Below are 20,276 nucleotides of genomic sequence, written 5' to 3' on the forward strand. Positions count from 1 at the left end.
CAAAGGTTTTCCTCCTAACCATCATTATCTTTGACAATTTAAAATTCCATGAATATCACCCAACTGACCTCTTGTTCCACATTGTGCTGACTTCCTCTATTCCAACGACTTTTATTGCCCCTCTAATAACACTCCCATGGCTGCTCCATGGAGCTTAGTTCCTGGAACTACTTCACCTCTGACATGTTAGAGCAGACAATCCCACTCCCTGGGGGGAAAAAATATTCCTTCCCATCTTCCCCCCACTCCCAAGAAGCCTGCAGTCAATCCACCCTTCTGCTCTCCCCATTCACCAGCCCCTGAGGACACTCCCTCCCTCCCCCTCTCTCTAGCACATGTCTTGCAATCAAACATTTCAGCAACACTTGCTGGTCACCACCAATCTCTATCCTTGGATGAACCCACCTATCTGTTTTCTCTCTTGCTCCTATTCCACTGGGTCCTACCTAAGGAATATCTAACTGCATATTGATGGGCAAACCACAAGACTGTGTGATTCCTAACTGCAGCGAGGACCTCAGTGCGCTGGCCATCAGGTATTCATGACCCAAGCTCTGCCAAGTCTTTCCAACAACCCTTAAAATACCCAATAATTTTAGCTACCATTTACAGGAGGCAGCAAAGCGTACTGCCAAGTATTATTCTAGGACACTGAATATATTGTACCACTAATAGTAATAACCCTTAAACATCTCATCTCCTCATGTGTAAAATGAAACAGCATTACTGGCTCCATTAGATTGTCATGGGTACAGAATATTACTTAAAGTGCTGCAAATCACAATATGGCGTACAGTCCTCCATAAAGATGAGTTACTAATTAAGAATGATAATGGTCAGATGGCTACTCTGAAGGGTTACTATGATCCCAGTTTTACAGTTAGGGATATCACACAGCTAGTAAATGGAGGCAGGAAGTTTAAATGCAGGTCTCTGCGTCCAACATGCAAGCTCTTTCAACACTACTTCACCCCACCCCCCTCCCCGTCCTGCTACTTCACAGAGGAGAAATGAATCCATCTGATACCCTCAGGTTTGTAACCAGGAGAGGATTCAGCTGACAAAGTGTATTAGACACAAGAAATCCATAAAGGATCCCAAGGAAACCCAAGATTAGAGATTTATAATTTCATTTCTTTAAAAAGACAGAGTTTCGTTGTGTTTTATGTCAACTCATACCAAGATATTTTTCTCTCTAGTTGCTACCTTTCATGACATAAAATTGCTGTGTCAAAAAAAGAATCTTAAGGAAATGTCTCTTTACAAGTTTTAAGTGAAAAGAGTATTTGAATTATCTTGTTTCTACTGAGTGGCTATTATCTTTTATTTTCAACAGCAAACATTAAGTTTGAGTCAACCTCTTAAATACGATTTCTTATTTGAAACATATTTGTGAAATAACTGCTTAAAATTTAAATCAAGAGGGTTTTTTTTTTTTTGAATAACATGAAAATTGATCTACATGGACACCATGCTTTGTTTCTGCCCGCCCAATTTTGGCAACAGCACCTCAATTTTTCTTTGGTGTGGCAACCACCCCTTTCCCACTCTTTGATCACATGGGTGGATGGGGTTACTGGTACTGATTGGCTCCAACAGTGGGCACATGACCCAAGCCCGGCCAATGAGAAGCCTATGCTGCCCTGGCACACTGATTGAGAGGGAGGCCCGTGACCCATGTCATGGCCAGGGAGAGCCTAGCCCTGGGACTTCTGATCAAACACCTAGGAAAGAAAAGCTCTTTTCCCACAGGAATTACAAGCTAGTAAGATATAAACTGGCCTTCTGCATCATCACTGCCTAAGTACAGAGCCAAAACGGAGTCAAAAAACAGGAAAGCAGAGATGTGAGAGTTTCGCCCTGTCATTCTATCACCTGAATCCAGGTGTGACTAAGGCCAAATCCCTGGAGCTTTTCCCTTATGCATGCCAATAAATTCCTTTTCGTTTGTTTGTTTAGGCCAGTTTAAGCTGGGCTCCTGCCATTTCCAACCAAAAATATCCCAACACAACCTATTTGTGCCAAAGAGCGAAGATAATTCACTGAAATAAAATAAGCATGGTTGATTTGTGAGGGTTTATGAAAGCGGCCAAATAACATCACACTGAATTCATTTCTATTCTGTTCTGCACATTGTGATAAAATTTTGAAGCAAAGAGGGAGAGAGAAAAAGAAAAGCTCACTCCCTGATACGCACGTGAGGCTGTCTAATGGTGATTAAAGTTCTATACATCTTCTCCTGTGCTTTCCTCCATATCTCAAGGTTCAAAGCTTAACTTCTAAGTTTCTAACGCTTCTTGCCTGTTTTAGGATTTCCTTCTATCGAGTGTTCTCTCCCTCAGCATATGTGACCCCATCCCCAAACCACCCTCAGCTTTTCCTGGTTCCTGCTCTTTTGTCCATAGGGATATCACCTCCCCACACACTCAACAAATAAGTAGAAAATGAACATTAGACTCCAATATACAAAATCATCGATACACACAATTAAGCAGAAATAATCACAAAGAAATGGAAGAAAATAGTGTGAAATGTTAATGATGGGTGTCTCTGGTGGTAGAATAGCTGATATTTTCTCTCTAAAAAAAAAAAACTTTTCTATAATTCCCAAATTTTCTTGATATTCCTTTTCTAACAGATAATGTTTTTAAAGTATGCTTTCTCATTAACCTACTATCATCTTTCCATCTCCAAACACTGTAAAATGAAAGGCCTTGCCTAGCAGCTCCTTGTTCGCATGCACTTTGATTCAATTATTACTCACACCACTTGACTGAAACTACAGTCCCCCAGGGGATTAGTGTGGCCATCATGCCGCATCCACAGCTCCCCTTTAGACCATTTGACCTTTTTGGATTATCAGCCATCCCTGGGCTGAAGTTGGAAACCGCACTGTCACCCTCAGATTGTCCTGCCCTTTCCCTCCCCATTCAGCCATGCAACTAATCAATTGTACCCCAAGTGTGCTTGGGCCGCATCACCTCTTCCCCTTTCCCAGAGCTGCTGGCTGTCATTGGACTATCCCGTGGCCCCAGCCCATCCCTCCTCTGTGCCTCCACCCTTTCCCCATCCCACACACCACACTGCTTCGGGAGCTATCCCCCTAAAGTTCAAGCATAATCAGTTAATCCCTGCACCTTAACATTTCGAATGGCTCTTGAATGCACACAAAATCAAGGGCAATTATTGGTCAGACACCAATGGTCCTCAGCAGCTAGCTCCCGCCCATCAGCCCCATCCTCCATCTCTGGGAGCCTGCTCCACAGCTCGGGGCACACTGACCTGCTCTGCCAGGAGGAGCTAAGGCTTTCTTGCACCCCTAAGCCTCTGCATGCTCTTTCTTCACTGCCTCCGTATGAACTCTTGCTTACCCTTCAAGACTCAGACAAGCATTAAATTGTGACTATTTTAGTAATTAGCACTGTGTTTTGGTCGCAGTAGATACTGACCTATCTAAGGGCAAAAATATCATTTTGTCATTATATCCTGGCTTCTTGCTTAGAGAAAATAGGCAAATAAATAGAAGGGGGTTGATATAGCAAAACTCACAAATCTTCCCTAGAAAAATGCTTTATTACATATTAAGACAGTAATTATAGTATTTCTGACTTCTAAAAATAACCACAATTCCACCAAAAGACTTCCATGTGATCTGTATAACAAGGTGTCACCATACTTGAAGTTCTGTCCTCTTACACCCAGTATGAGATTTTGGCCACATCTTTTGGTTTAGGGTCAGTCTCTTTCCATTAAAAAAATTTTTTTTAATCTTCATAGTAAAATGTTTAAATTATCTTAATTTCTTAGTTCCTCACTCATTCATGGCATCACCTAATAATATAGTCAAGATGTATAAGTTATAGCTTCTACTTTAAAAAAAAAAAGCATGTTTTGATAGACCTTTTGTGCAAGGAAAAGTAATACTACAACATTCTTTAACTTTTTCCCATTAAATTTACTATGCTTATTTTTAAAAGGGTTAATTAATAAAATTATATCTTTTCAGTTATGAGACACACAATGAACTACATACAGTCACAAAAATTTAAATCTGGAGAACTGAGGATTTCAAAAAGTCATTACATGGCATCCCACATCCTGAAATAATTTTGTTGACAAATGTTCACAAAGACATCACTAAATTTTATTAGAAATTTCCATGCCTTTAAAAAAAAAAGAGAAAGTCACAAAATCAATCTCTCCTTGAAGAGAAAGGAGGGAATTCATTGAACAACTGTTCATTAAACATTATGCTCAAAACACTATGTTCAAATGCTAAGAACTATAGGGCACATTGAGACAGGGAAGGCATTTCACTTCCCTGTTCCCAAGGGAGACAAGACAAGATGAATCACTACAATATAACCCAATATGATGTATCACAAGAGGTCCAAAATGCTGTAAAACAAGACATAGATACTACATTCAGTTGTGAGATCCAGGAAATTCTTGCAAAGAATAAGATAAAAGCCCAGAAGAATAAATTTATTGAAAACAAAGTTGAGAAAAATGTCATTCCAGGCAGAAAAAATGCAAAAAAACAAGGACCTGAGACAGAAAGTGCGAGGTCACTTTGGGCGCTGAGGGTGGTCTCTTAAAGCAGGACTTCAGCTCTCCTCTCAGTCCTTGGCCCTGCTCACTCCATCTCCCATGTTTCCTTCCACCTCATGCAAAGGCAGTAAAATAAAGGCTAAAACATAAATGCCTTCCTATTCCCAAAGGATTCTGAGCTCGATCCAGGGGGCAATGAATAAGAATTGAAATTTTTTTAGCAGAGGTCCTAAAAGGGCAAGTCCTAATTGCTTGGGGAAAGTATCTGGCAATAACATATAGAAATGGAAAGGAGAGACTATGAATGGTAATAGGACTAAGGTGAGGATGTTGAATTCATTGCTGCTAAATGTTTTGGTAATAAACTCAAATATTGCAACAAGGAGTTTGATTTATACTGCTTCCATTGTACCTAAAGTCCCACATAAAATGGATACTTAATTTCAGAAAAATAGTTTACAACCCCATTTTAATCTTCTCTTTGGAATAAATTCTTCTTTGTAATCAAAAAGGCTGACTCTATTTTTGATGTTTGACCGCTGACAGCTTTCAAATCCCACTACTTCCCCTTTTCCCCCACATCTGTGCAAGCTGTTAAGAAAGCTGGGGGACGCCTTCCTTTGTGCTGGCAGGGACAATAAAACCATGCAAACCTCTCCCCATGCACAGGAGCTCTCACCCCAGCCCCACTCCTAACCACAACAAAACCCAAAGCCTCTCACCCTTTCCTTCACTCAAGATGAATAGCCCAGTTTGGGAGCCACCCTGCTCTCCCCCAATATGTGAGTAATAAATCTTTTCATATCCTCGTGATGTGTGTGTGACACCATATGTCTTGACATCCAAGCCCATTTTGGGTGGGTGTGGGAGGGAATGACCCCACTCTCCAAGGAATAACCACAGACACTCTAAATAGTGAACTACTGTGATGTCTTGACTATACCTAGATTGGAGGCAGGAAGATGCAAAAAAAGAAGCATAACAGAAATACTGAAAGGGTTCCTGAGCTTCAGAAACCACTCAAAGAGAGATGCCCCTTCAAAATTAAATGCCTTATGGTCTAAAGGTCAACCCAATATTGACTACACTGGGTGGTCATATACGTTCGCTCTAATAACTGTAACCAACTTTAAAATGATTCAGTGTGCACTTGGTAAATGCTTCTCTCAGCCTCTCCCCACTGGCTAATCTAAGTCACTGTCATAGGAGCTGTGTGCCTAAGTCTCCCATAATCATTTGCTTTTTGACTCGGAGAAATCTCTACACACATTGTGAGACACAATTAAACATCTCCCTTTCTTAAAGCTCCGAGTTAAGGTGCTAGGGCAACTGAAAGGCTGCAATGAAAAGGCACACATAGTTACAATCTTCAAATACCACTTTACTCATAAACCAAAGGATAATCTTGACTTGTGCACAGTACAGAATATATTCCTGTTTCTTTTCAGTAATACCTACGTATATCTCAAGTTCATGATCATGGAAAACAGTGTCTTCCTCAGAAAGAGTTTAGAAAATCATAATATTAAGTACTTACACATCTTTGGCTGCTCCTGCAGGGCCTGGGAGGTAAAAAAAAAAAAAAAAAGATAGGATTGCATTATGGTGATGGAATTGCTAAAAAAATTTTAAGCCCAATCCCAATTAAAAGAATATTCTAGAAGAGACAAGTTAAGACTATGGCTTTTTAGAAGATAACTTTTAAAAAACGGAGGAGAGCAGGAAAATCATTAAATTCAAATCATAAGCTTAGAATCCATTCTGCCCATTTGTAACAATTCCTATAAATTATAAGGTGTAGGTTCTGAAAGGGATTTTAGAGATCACCTAATCCAATCTCAGTTCACAGATAAGGAAAACTGACAGGTTTGAGACATATTTCCTTTACTAAGCCACACACCTACTAAGCTGGAATCTACATGGCATTGTTACCAGACACACTATGCACTAGGCACAAAGTAAATTCACAAGACAAAATAGAGGTGATGTCCTAAATCAGGAAGTCTCAAGGATACCAGCCTAGCTCTAAAAAGAGTTACATGCATTTCTAACTCTGCTCCAACTTTGCTATAGAAGCCTCTCATGTCTGCTTCCCAACCACATGCCAAATACAACCCATCGCTTTTGGACCCCATTCCTATTATTCATCATAGATTCTCTGCCCACCACATGGTCCCATCTCCACACTTCCTCCTCCCAATATCCTCATCTGGGCAACATAGAACTTTGTTCCAACTTTATTAACTACATGGCATTAAGTGTCCTTTAACCTCTCAAAACCTCACTTTCCTCTTTTGATAGGAAAAATAAAGTATCAGGACTTATTTTAATCAGCCACCAAAAATCCATGAAAATGAACATTTATTTTAGTCAAAACAAGCATGAGAAGCTGGAAGAAAGTCTAGAAAGAAAGTAATATCCTGATTTTCTTACTTTCACCTTTATGGCAAAGGACAGAGCACGTTGTGGGGGACTGCTGTGGACAGGAGCAAGGAGAGCCAGAGGCGTCGGACACTGGATCCTACCAAGTTTTACCAAGACAAGCAAGCGGAGATCATAGTGTGGGCTGTGAGTCCTCAGCATTAAGAAATGAAGGGCCACCTAGGACAACCCACATGGAGAACAGCGTAGATGGAAGCTATCCTGTTCCATCTCAGGAATGGCAGAAGGGTGGTGGGGAAAGAACAGTACAGAACGGGAAAGGCAGAAGAGTTAAGTCAAGGCCTTGCTCCGGTATCTAACAGTCACTAAATATTTCACTTTGCTTCAGCTTCTAATCCTGGGCCAATAAAGGCAGCTGAGAAGACAAAGCACAACAATGTGTGTGAAATGACTTTCAAAACAGCAACATTTTGTCTCATCAGGACTTATTTTAATCAGCCGCCAGGAACTTTCCTTGCACTTCACCTTGACTGCACAGGCTCCAGGCAAGGCACCCTCAGGGCCTCTTCTGTGCTGGTTCACCTTCTAACATCCCAGGAGGTCCCAGGCAGAAGCTTGATGTAACTCTCCAAAACAAAGTCAGTGAATGCTATCTTCTGTTCTCATGTGTCCCTCATTTAAAGGGCACTGCCTATGTGGTAAGAGCAATGGTGGGGTGGGCGAACAAGTCAGAAAACTACATCAAGGATATACATATGATTGTAATATGTGCTCCATTCTTAAAAGGAAAGAAAATGTGCATCTTACAAGCAAGGTAACATGGTATTAATGATATATTTATAATCAGGACAGGTAGAAAATTTTTCTCAGAACAAAAAAAAAATTCTTGTAATTGGTGGAAACCCTCAGCAAAACTATCAGAATGTCTATATAAAATATAAAATATCTCTTTGTTCTGCACAAGTATACAATCATAAAACTATTAGAAAAAGAAGAAAAATTATTACCTTCACTGCAACATTTTAATCACACTTCACCTACATATTGATTATAATTAGCCAGATTGAGATCTCTATTCTAGGTAATTTATACACAAACACGCTTACTAGAACTACTAAGATAGTGGCCAAATCCCATTTGCTTTGAATTGTTTATGGTTCATGTAATTTATCATTTATTCAGCAAGGATTTATGGTGGTTTATTTACTTCTTTCTAGGCCTCTGGGATAGAGCACTCATCCTGGGTTGCACAACTTCATTTCCCACCAAAATGACTCTTTAAAGTTTAAACACAGCCTTGGTGCATTAATATACTGGCCTTAGAAGAAACAGAGATGTAAGGAAAGTAGTAATGTTTCTTGTGGAACAAAAGCACCACAAATATATAAAGACCATTAGGATTTCTGTGGGTCAAAAGATTTAATGACTATTTTCCAAAACTGTATAAATGATAATCCTAATTTTAAATATCTTACTAGAAAAACAGAAGTAGGGGAAGGTTTGCTCTGAGAGACTATATGCAATTCCTGTGGCAAAAAGTGATTGTAAATGGGTAAGATACGTAGGGAAGAGTATTTCCCTCTGAAAGTAACTTTAACACTCAAACACTGTTGCTCATTTATAGCAGCACTTCATTTCACCATGATTGTGTATACCTTCTACTGCCCACCCTTCAAGAGATTTTGATATTTCATTCATAAGCCTCAAAGTGAAGAGGCTTTGTCACTTAAAAATGCACAGCAAAGCCAAACATTAAATCATTCATTAAAATTTAGTCTGATATTGTGGTATCAGAGGAAGATACTTGGTTTTTATCCCCATCCCTAGAACAGAGCTTCTGAAACCCTTAGAGTTTCCTAGCAGTGAGGGTGACAGGAACCTTTTTGTTCTGATGAGGCGACTCTTGGCAGGACCCTAGATGGCTTCAGGATGGGGGCTGTCACCAGAAAAGCCACGCCTTGCTTAGAAGCTCTGAACTTCCAGCCCCACAAACTGTCCTCCAGGGAGGGGAGGGAGCTGGAGACGGAGCTCACCACCAATGGCCAATGGTTTAATGAATCATGCCCACAATGAAACCTCCATAAAAACCCTATATGATGGGGTCCAGAGAGATTATGAATTGGTGAACACATCGACGTGCCAGGAGGGTAGTGTACCCCAACTCCATGGGGACAGACTCCTGCACTCAGGACCCTGCCAGACATCACCCTGTGCCTCCCATCTGACTGTTCACTTGTGAACTTCATAATAAACCTGCAAATTTAAACTGTTAAGTGCCCTCTTGAATTCTGTGGGTCATTCTAATAAATTATAAAATCTGAGGACAGGGGCTATAGGACCCCCAAATTTGTTGCCAAGTTGGATAGAAGAGCTACTAACCCTGGTACCCAAACCTTGGGACTGGTGTTTGAGGTGAGGATATCTTGGGGGACTGAGCACTTAACCCTGCGGTGACCGACACTAACTCCAGAGGCACTGACACTAACACACACCCACCAAAAAATACGTTTATGTATGTGAAGAATTTCTAAGAAGTACTAAAGTACTCCAGAGTTAGTGTCAGAACTGATTTGAATTGTAGGACACCCCGTTGGGGTCAGAGAATTGGAGAAGAGGATGGTTTCAGGGGGGAAAAAAACCTCTCCAATACCCTACATGTTCTATAGGAACCATTAATGTGGTTGCACGTCAATTAAATGATATTTCTTTCTTCAGACCGAGTCATGGTAATTTAAACACACACACACCAAAAAATAGGTTTATGTACATGAAGAATTTCCAAGAAGTACTAAAGATTTACAAATCATACTTCTTCTGGTGTAAATGATCAGAAACATAAATGATTTACGGCTCTTATGGCAGGTGTCCTAAAAAGTTAACTGAGGCTCTCAACAACCTTCAAGAGCTTTATGAACCAAACCAAAATAGAATCATGCTGTTACTTGTTTCGGCAAATAATTACACTCCAGGTACAGTGTGTAAATTATATTTTCTCATTTTCTCATTTTATCCCATTTCCAAACAACTGCAGAAAAGCCTGTGTTAGCTCTGTGTAGCTGTTATAACAAATCATGGCAAACTGGGTGGCTTAAAACTAGAAATAAATGCTCTCAGAGTTCTGATGGCCAGAAGTACAAAATCAAGGTGTCAGTAGCTCCAAACTCCCTCCAGAGCCTCAAGAGAAGAATCCATGCCACGCTTCTCTTAGCATCTGCTGGCAGTGTGCATTCCTTGGCTAACCAAGGCATGTGACCACGAGGTACTCGCCTATGCCCTAACAGCGCCTTCTCCTGTCTATGTCTCTTATAAGAACACTTACTGGACTTAAGGCCCACTTAGATAATTGAGGATGATCTCGTCTCAAAATCCTTAACTGAAGTACATCTGCAAAGACCCTTTCTCCAAATAAGGTAACATTCACATATTCCAGGTATTAGGACCTCTTTTTAGAAGCCACCCCATTCAACCCACTGTACCTTCTTATCCCTGCCCTCCTCCACCGCTCCAAAAACAGAAATTCTCTTTTGAAAAGAGATATATAGCAAAATTAATATTTGGGAGAGGGATTAGATTTAATATCACATATCATACATTCCACAAACAAGGACAAAATTTTATTCCTAGCAAATGATAAAGCTAGCCAGCTGCAAGATACTGTATCAGTTCAGTGATTTTAAGGAGATACGTGAGACATCTTGGCTCCTATAGCAGGTGTCCTTCGCAATCTAATCATTCTTACAACTTAAGAAGAGCAAGTGGTACTGCCAGTACATTTTCAATATTGTTCAGATTCATACATTTATTATGAGTTTCCTCACACATGTCACATTTTAATATAAAGAAAACATTATTCTCTTTTAAAAGAAATGGTACATATATTTTTGCATTTGAAAAAAAATAGCCTATTAATGCCTTTTCTCATCACTATTCTATATGCACTTGACAGAGTTTATGTAATATACTGATATTCACAAGTAAATAAATTGCTAAATTACTTATTAAATCATATTTCTCTCTTCAGACCAAATGGTAATAATTTAAACACACACACACCAAAAAATAGGTTTATATACAAGAAGAATTTCCAAGAAATAGTAAAGATTTACAAATCATTCTGCTAGTGAATGACCAGAAATATAAATGATTTCTGGCTCTTACTGCAGATAATAAAATATGCAGGAATGTTTTGCTCTTTATTTGCTTCATAAAAGATAAAAGTCCCTCTAAGGACTCAATAAACACAACTACAGAAAAATAAACAAAATTCTCTTTAGTTTTGACAGCTTGCTATGTTCGTCTGACCCATAATAGTTTTAAAATTATGTTATAGTCTCAGTTTGGCCAAAAGAGGTAGAACAACAGCACTTTAGTTCATCCAAAAAAATGTTTACTTTTCAATAAGCCAATAAAGATACAGATTCTTAAGTCATTTCTTCAGTAAAGGGGAAAAAAATCCAGGTCAATGTGTCCTAGAAATATAAAATAATGTTAATGAATAGAAAAGCTCTTACAGAAAATCTCTGTTTATAGGTTGTCCTGGATAAGTATCTACACTTTAGGTAGGTAAAAACAAATAAATAAAAATAGCCACATAAGTACAGATACAGGTAAGGAACTGACATTTAGCTGTTCAATGTAAGCTATGCCCACGTTGAGCTGTAAGTGGCTCATGGCAGTGCTGGATAACTCTTTGAGGCCACCTTTATGAACCGTTCATGTGGTCGCACGTCAATTCTGGGACCTGGAACCAGTGCCCTTCCTGACTGTCCCATAGTGGCATCTGCCTGAGCAGAGCTAGTGCCACATCTCTCAACAGTCACCATCAAACGAGGTGCATCAAGAGCATACTGATCACCTGTCTTCCTACCTGGAGGTGGCAGTGTCTCCTTCCAGCTGCCCAGGCCTTAGCCACTTGGGTTCATTTTAATTCCCTACCTTCCTCCCTCACAAGCAGCCCATCCTCAGCCTGCTATCTTCCAGGGGGCCTCTGACATCTACGCCTCCATCACTCCAGGCCCTTGGCACGTCACTGATTCCAGATAGCAGCTTTAAATATGCCACTTCTGTGTGCTCACGGCTTCCTTCTGCACCAGTTATAAACCTCTTTCCCAATGTCAATACTAACACAGGCACTTCCACACTGAGTACTTACAAGATAAGAGGCTCTGTTACAAGCACTTTACATACATTAACTCATTTAATCTTGAGTACATTCTCCCATTATTACTCTCTCATTTTACAGTTGAGGAAACTAAGTTTCTGAGGTACAGTTTAAGCAAGTGGTTCAGGGACATACAATTGATCAATGACAAAATCAGAACTCAAACTGGGGCCTTTTGGCTCCAGAGCCCACTCTGAATTCTGACGCTTTCCTGCATCTGTCTTCCTCGCCCCACAACCTAACTCTTCTCACTTCTTTCCCAACACACCTGGACCAACATGAACTACCAAGGCCAGTCTGGCCAGACTTTGCACTACCCTGAAAAGCACTGAGCCCATATCTGTCCCTCTGATTTCATACAAAATGAAAAATTCCCTCTGTTATCTGCTTACCCAAACCTTACCTATTCCAAAAGCCAAATCAAGCCCCACTTCTTCCACGCAGGCTTCCCTAACTTCTTGAGGTTTTATTTCTGGCGCTCAGTTGCTGCCTCAAGCACAGCAGGCCCACACAATTTGGGGCTTTGCTCTTGTATCTCCTTTGATTCCCCAAAATACTCATTCTTTCAACAAAACAACTTTTGGGAGCCAAAAAGTTCTCCTGGAAGTTTGGATATAGATCTAGAGGCTGAGGGTACACCTGTGGACAAGATTCAAGAGGCTCTCCTGGGGATCTACCCCTGGGGGAAGGGAACAAAAGAGACAATAAATAAACAGAATATCAGTTCTTTGGCAACCAGAGTTTCAAACAGAGAGAAAACAACAAGAGTGAGCTCGGCATGTTTAAAGAATAGAAAGATGCGTGGTGGGGTGGGGACGTAGGTCGGGGAAGGGGCCGAGAGGTAGCACAGGTTAGAAATTAGTTCTTTGACAATATCAACACAATGTTATATTATTTCCCCAATGTGGACTAATGCTAAGCACAATGGAAGCATCCCAATACTACCAAACCATTTAGAGTTGTAAATCAAGGTTGGATCATGCAGCTACACCAAAAGAAGAGAACGCACTTACCTAGCTAATCGAGGATGAGGAATTAACTAAATAGTTGGACCCAAAAGGATTATATAAACTCCCTGGGTATACCCATAAAATAGGACATATAATTATTACACTTCTCTTCCTCAGACTATTGCTATGTAAATAAGCAGAGCCACCACTATAGAAACATTCTGATAATAAATTACCACAATGTTATAGAGTCAGATGGTTGCCAGTTACATAACTCTGGTAGAAAAAAAAAAATTCGATCAACTACTGTAAGTACAGTACTCCTGAAATAACTCCTCTGCTCCAAATATTTCCACATTAGTCCTGCGTGGTTTGGGGTGGCCGGGGGTAGCGGGAAGCGGGGGCCTCCGCGCGCCCTGCGCTGGCCTTCCGTCCGGGCGCGCCGCCCCCAGTCCTGTCGCGCTTTCGGTTCTTTCCAAAATGCACTCCTGCATTTCTAGGAATAGGCTATTGTAGCTATTTGGGCTATCCACACTTGTACAGGATTTTCTGGTTTACATAAAAAGGGATTTTCTAGCTTACATCACAGACTTGCTTAACAATCTGTACACATGTAACTGTATAAAAGGGAACGAGTGACCTGTTGCCACTACCTCAAATGCATTTCTCTGCCTAATTAAGGAATATGTTCAAGGCAAAACAAGGAGAAACTAATTGCTGAGAGAGGTGGGAGTTAAGAGCAGAGAGAAAATGCAAGAGCGCCCTGACTTCTAGTAAATGCAACACCTTAAAAATGGACTATATAATAAAAAGCTAACCATTTCAAACAATAAGGCTTCTCTCTCACTTACCAACTTTACATTTCCCTGTATGGCCCCGGAAGATGACTGGTTAGCCAGAGACGGGTAAGATTCCTCAAGGGAGGAACAACCTAAGACAAGCACAGTCGCAGGGGGGTCATCAGGTGAGAAATGGGGGATCAACAGAGGTGAGGCTTAGAACCTCACCCCCCCCTGTTCTGAGAGAAATCTTCTGCATACGTGGATGTTTTATTGCCCTTGTCTAGCTTGGATTAACACTTAGTCTACAGGCACACACCTGATCATCTACATTTGCTCTCTTACAACACTAAACTGTTTTCTACCTTTATCTTGTATCTACCTACCACTTCAGCATTTTATTAAAAATAATAATAATAAAGAGAAAAATGTGGTATCCACATATAAATCAAGTATAAAAATCAAATGAGTATTCATATTTGAACTGACTGTTTATAGTTCATAATGCATGAGCAAAACCAAAGGTTTCTGTGATGACTGCCCTTGTACTGTTCACTATGTAACTTATTCATTATGTAAGAATTTGTTCTCCATGAAAGAACTTGTTTGTTATGCCTCAGAAGATTGGAGACTGACAAAAATTAGGCTTGGGGTGGATTAATGATTGTGCATTGAGCATTGACTCCCCTACACAGAATTTTATTGTTGTTACCATTTGATCAATAAATATGAGAGATGCCCTCACAAAAAAAAAAAAAAAAAAAAAAGTACACATTTCCAATGGTAAAATAATAAGTAACCGGGATGTAATGAATATAGTCAAGATATTGTAACAGCTTGATATGGTGATAGCTGGTACCTAGAATTGTCAGGTATATAAATGTTGAATCACTATGTTGTACACCTGAAACTAATGTAATGTAATACTGTGTGTCAACTACCCTTCAATAAAAAATAATTATCTACAAAAAAAAAAAAAAGGACTATTTAAACAGATGTTTCTCTATATATAGTTTAGGGTCTAGACTCTAGACCCTAAACAGGGAAAATGTACTGTTTTCACTGAATGGAAAATATAAGAAGCTCCCCCAAGTATGGTTCTAGGTTGGGAAAAATCTAATTCCCCATCAAAAGAGTGATCTTACTAAAGCATTATAATGAAGAGAACTCTCATGCAATCGAAATGGTTCTCATGATCCTATCTAGACTGACAGCTCAACTCCTCCTGGAAGCCTTCTCTGATTAAACTGTATTATACAACATCTCCCAGGCACTTGGATGTTCAGTATATATTCTAACATACCTTGCTTTGCGATTATTCTCAAGTGGCTAATCTTCCTACCTAGACTTTCACCTTCTCAAGAGCAAGAAAGTTTGATTTCATTCTACAATCATCTGCTTGTTGGCTGCCCTAGCCCTTGCCCTCGTTTCCTAGTAGAGCACAGTGCGGTGCTCTGCACAGAGGTGAACCATGTACATGCTTCTAGTTAGAAACCTCCTGCAGGGGAAATCTAGCCTGAATTACCTAGGACCTGAATGATCTAGGGTCTGATTCCTTCTGGCCTTTGACCAGTTTACTGCGTATCAGTTTCTCCATGTATTACACATACAGAATGAAATTTACTCAAATATAGTACTAAATAGCAATTTGTCCCAACAAGCCATTTCACCAGACAAAAGCCAAAAGAGGCAGTTGTCCAGATATAGTGCGGGGAAAGGAGAAACAATTATTTGGTTTTACATAAATTACTTAGGGAGTACAAATGCTGGGCATAGAAGCAACAGGGCATAAATCTGCAAAGAAGTAAAAAGCTAACCTTTTCAAACAATAAGGCTTCTCTCTCACTTACCAACTTTACATTTCCCTGTATGGCCCCGGAAGATGACTGGTTAGCCAGAGACGGGTAAGATTCCTCAAGGGAGGAACAACCTAAGACAGGCACAGTTGCAGGGGGGCCATCAGGTGAGAAATTGGGGATCAACAGAGGTGAGGCTTAGAACCTCACCCCGTTTTGAGAGAAACCTTCTGCATCCGTGGATGTTTTGTTGCCCTTGTCTAGGTTGGATTAATACTTAGTCTATAGGCACACATCTGATCATCTACATGTGCCCTCTTACAGCACTAAACTATGTTTTCTACCTTTATCTTGCGTCTACCTACCACTTCAGCATTTTATTAAAAATAATAATAATAATAATAATAAGGGAGAAATGTGGGATTCACATATAAATCAAGTATAAAAATCAAACGAATAATCATAATTGACCTGACTGTTTATAGTTGATGATGCGTGATCAAAACCGAAAGGTTCTGTGATGACTGCTCTTGCACTGTTCACCGTGTAAGAACTTATTCACTATGTAAGAACTGGTTCACCATGTAAAAACATGTTCATTATGCTTCAGAAGATTGGAGACTGTTAAGAATTAGGCTTGGGGTTGATTGATGATTGTGCATTGAGTCCCCTATACAGAATTTTATTGTTGTTAACAACCATATGATCAATAAATACGAGAGATGCTCTCTCAAAAAAAAAAAATTACTTAGTGAGTAAAAACAGGGCTTAAAATGGAGATATCGGATTTAAGGGGACTCTTACAATGTGCTAATGCATCTGATGAACATAGATTTGCCACGTTCTTATAGAAAAACATTTAGGGAAAGACATTTCACCTTTGACATGGTTATATTCCATTACTATATAATATATAAAGATGAAATGTCATTTCACCTTTGACATGGGTATATTCCATTACTACATAATAATTAGTTTACGAGAGCGCTTTCCCTCTGTAACTCAACAGAGTGATATGAAATGCCCACAGTATCACAACCAGGACAATGTCAAGTCAAGCTTAAGCCTCACTCCCCAGGCTCCAGGTTTAGCACCCTTCCCAGCACCTCTTTCTGTGCTTTTCTTTTCCCCCCCCCCGAAATGTTTTCTTCCTGAAATAAAGTATGTCTATTAAATTATATGACTCCTGGAACATTTGAGAAGTTGTGCACTCTAAGTACCTGGAGGACAGGGACGCCATCTATTAATGCATTCATACTGCTTGGGTTCAGTGCCACAAGTCGGCAGCTTGGTCAACAGCATATTTGATGTTGATGTTAAAGTTCATTTTCTTACTTACCTCTCTCATCCTGAGGCACTCCTTTTCTGAAACTAAAGCCCTACCACCAGCTGACAGAAAATTTCAAAATAACAATGACCAAATCCCAAAGCTGGGCAGCTGGACTCGGCAGTAAGGAGATGTTCGAGGAATGACTTCTCAAAGACAAGGGCAAATCAGTCACAGAGGCAATGCACTAACTCCCTACTCCCATAATGTTTTCCAGTCTGCTCTGGCTATCTTGTTGCTCTTCTCTGGACATAAAGTAATTTTTGGAAAGAGCAAGATAGAAGAGAGAACAACATGCTCTTACATGAGCCATCCTTCATAAACAAAAGTGAAGCTACTTATCAAGATAGGCACTTTGAGTGTTTTTTTCAACATAAGTGTACTTCCCTTTACATAATAAAAGATGTGCTCCTAGGGGGGAAAAGAAAAGGTCAAGTAAATACTTATAAAGAATCATATTTTCCCATTTTCTTACATTAACATTTCAACAGTACCTTATCATCATCCTGAGTTAGCAATAGTACACTTCTCTATTCCCAAATCTTGACAAGCAGTCCATTAATAAACCAAAACGCAAATGAACCTAGCTCCAATTTAAAGGAAATCTGTTATAAATCCTTCCTACGATTTTTTTGTAATGTGGAAAATTGTTCTTAACCTTTTTTGCAAGTAGAGGGCATAAGTACTAGACTGCATGGTAGACTGAGAGATACAATGCATGGTGTGGGAGGTGGTCTTAACATTGCTCCAGTTCCACGCAGAGCGCTCTGGCCACTCACAGGTAAGCATGCTGTCCTTGCCCGTGTCAGCATAAGGCATAGGCTCTAAGAGAACGAACCTGTGTCACTGTTAACAAGAGTCAAAAAGATTTGTTCCCTGCTGGGTCTCTGCATATCCTAAGGATAGGAATTCAATTCAAGAAGATAAAGGTTACCTGTTAGAAACAAACTTTTCAATGAATCATTACCTAGGCTCAGGCACAACATTTAGCACTAGAATTCCATATACTGCAGCACCTTCTTTTGAAAGGGAATATATTTCACATGTGCAGTCAAGACAGAAGAAAAACAAACTTGGCCAATTAACAGAGCAGATTTCCCACATCTGATCCCATTATGTGAACATCAAAATAAACTTCAAAATAAATAAATAAAGCTTGAATTTTAAACTACATCTTCCACCGAGGTTTGGGTTAAAGAAAGTGACAGGCCTAAGGTCACGAAATTAATTATTGACAGGGCATCCATGCCTTTCTGCCTGGGAAACACTGCATTATCAGATCGCTGCTTGCACATGCTGGTCGGAATAGGATGTGGCATTTGATTTATCTGAGCTGGAGAAGATAAAGGAGTTTCTTATGCAAAAGGACATTAAGATAGGTCAGCAGATACTACTCAGAACAGATGCAGACTCTTAAATCTGGGGACGTTAGCGGGGTTAACAGGAAGGGGTGAGTTTTAGAATAAGCCACTTCATACAAAGCCTGGCTAGCGGGAAATCTAGATCTCGCCTGCCAATCAACAAAATGAAGTGGTATGAAAGAAGTTTCAGTATTTTTTTTTTAGTGCAAAATAAATGAACAGATCCCTGTTCATACCAAAGCCGTCACACATAGCTAAAGCATCCTTAACACTGCAGCTTCTCAGAGAAACCCTACGAGCAGCCCAGCCGGTCTTGGGCTTCTGGACAGACTCGGGTGAATTTTCAGAGCCCTGTTTGCAGTTCTCAACGCGACTCGCAACCCCCAGTTCCCACCCCCGTCACCAAAAAAGTCGTGAATTGCTCTGCAGCACTTTCCCAGGTGCAGCGTCGGGCCCCGAGGGCTGGGGGCTAGGCCCGGGTAGGGGACGAGTGTGGGAGGAAGGGAGCGGAGGCGGCCGCCGCAGGGAAGCCTGCCCGCGGGGATGAAGCCCAGCGCACCCGCCGCAGGGAGCCCCGCCGCCAGCCCTCCCCGCGCCCCCTCCGCAGGATCGCCCCGCAGGCTCTCCCCGTCCCGGCGCGCCCGCCCCCACGCAGGGGAAGTGTCGCGCTCTCGGTCTTTCCAAAAGCTGGCGGTGTGCTCCTGTCCCGAAAATGGGGACGGGGAAGGGGCTGCACGCCCGCCCTCCCCGGGTCCCGGCGCCCTCCCTCCGGCCCGCCGCGCTCACCTCGGCCGGCTCCCGCGCTGGCGGCGGTGGAGTTCCCGCAGCCCATCGCGCCGCAGGCAGGGGAGCCGCGCTCGGAGCCGGCGGCCGCACGTCCTGGGGGCGGAGACGGAGGCGGAGGGCGGCGCGCCCCGACGGGAGGCCGGCGGAGGGCGCGCGGGGGCCGCCCTTCCCGCCACCGGGGGGCGAGGGCCGGGGCGCGGCGGGGCGGAAACCCCCGGCCACCCCAAACCACCAACCCCACCCATCGGGGTCCCCGCCAGACCCACCCGTCACCTTGGCAACCGCGGCGCCGGCCAATCCGCAGCCTCCTGCGGGCTCCCCGGCCAGGCATTGATCGTCGTTAAGAGTGGGCAGAAGTTTAAAGATGGTTTGGGGGCGAGGGCGAGGCTGAGGGTCTTGGCCGGCACGGGCGGGCTGGTGGGGCGGAAGTGGAGGGGCAGAGAGTAGCCTTCAGCCCATTCTGCACACACTCTTTGCCTTTTCTTCCGCACTTGCCCTCTCCCCTCCAGGATGTGGGGAGAAGAGGAAGTGACGGGGAACACCTGTTTTGCGCCCAGTTGGGCACCCAATAAATGTTATTGACTGAATGATGCTCAGGTCTGAAGTCAGCTGAAATCTCTGCTTTGCCGGCCCATCTACCTTGGCTAGTAAAGAACGTAAAGTCCTCCCTAGGTTGGTCATGGTCACCTAACTCCACTTTAAAGGTCTGCTGCAATTTCGATAACCTGGATCCCAGACCTTCACTCATTTACCAACAGAACTGAATTTACATGGCACCTCTCAGCCTAATGGGCAAGCGTTACTGTAGTCAGATTGTCTGAGTCACAGTTCCTGCTCTGCTCCGTATCAGCTGTGTGACCACAGTGAGGTTACTTAACCCATTAGTGTTCTGTTGTTTTACCTGTAAAATGGCAATAACAACTCAGTACACGTAAAGCACTCAGCACAGTGCCTGATCCTAAATAAATGCCAGCTGTTCTTCTCCTTAAATCTTCTAGAAGTGAATACTGATCCCGGAAGATAAGGGCTATCTGATTTATCATAATGTCCTCCTGGTTCCAAGTATGAGCTCAATAAATGTTTTGTGAGATGAATTCAAGCCAGGAATTAAATCTCCATTCTGAATCCATTTAGTATTTATGGACAGCCTAGCCTCTGCCAAGTCCTTTGTTAAAATTAAGTT

At 41.7% G+C, this 20,276-nt stretch overlaps 1 protein-coding gene across 3 annotated transcripts in view; it reads right to left on the bottom strand.

The window, feature by feature from the left end:
* The window catches only part of C10H12orf75 (chromosome 10 C12orf75 homolog), a 36,072-nt gene extending 16,536 nt beyond the window's left edge, over nt 1–19,536 (bottom strand). For 2 of the 3 annotated variants that reach the window (XM_057486448.1, XM_036891461.2), the window contains exons 1-2: nt 19,094–19,536; nt 6,089–6,113 (exon numbers count right to left, since the gene is read on the bottom strand). In XM_057486448.1, the coding sequence (XP_057342431.1) occupies nt 6,089–6,113; nt 19,094–19,424 (356 nt within the window). In that variant the 5' untranslated portion in view covers nt 19,425–19,536. The remainder of the gene's footprint in view (nt 1–6,088; nt 6,114–19,093) is intronic. The other variant, XM_057486449.1, reaches the window with a different exon arrangement.
* Between the last annotated feature and the right edge of the window lie 740 nt (nt 19,537–20,276).

The sequence above is a fragment of the Manis pentadactyla genome, chromosome 10 (assembly GCF_030020395.1).
Source record: "Manis pentadactyla isolate mManPen7 chromosome 10, mManPen7.hap1, whole genome shotgun sequence".
Classification (NCBI taxonomy): Eukaryota; Metazoa; Chordata; class Mammalia; order Pholidota; family Manidae; genus Manis; species Manis pentadactyla.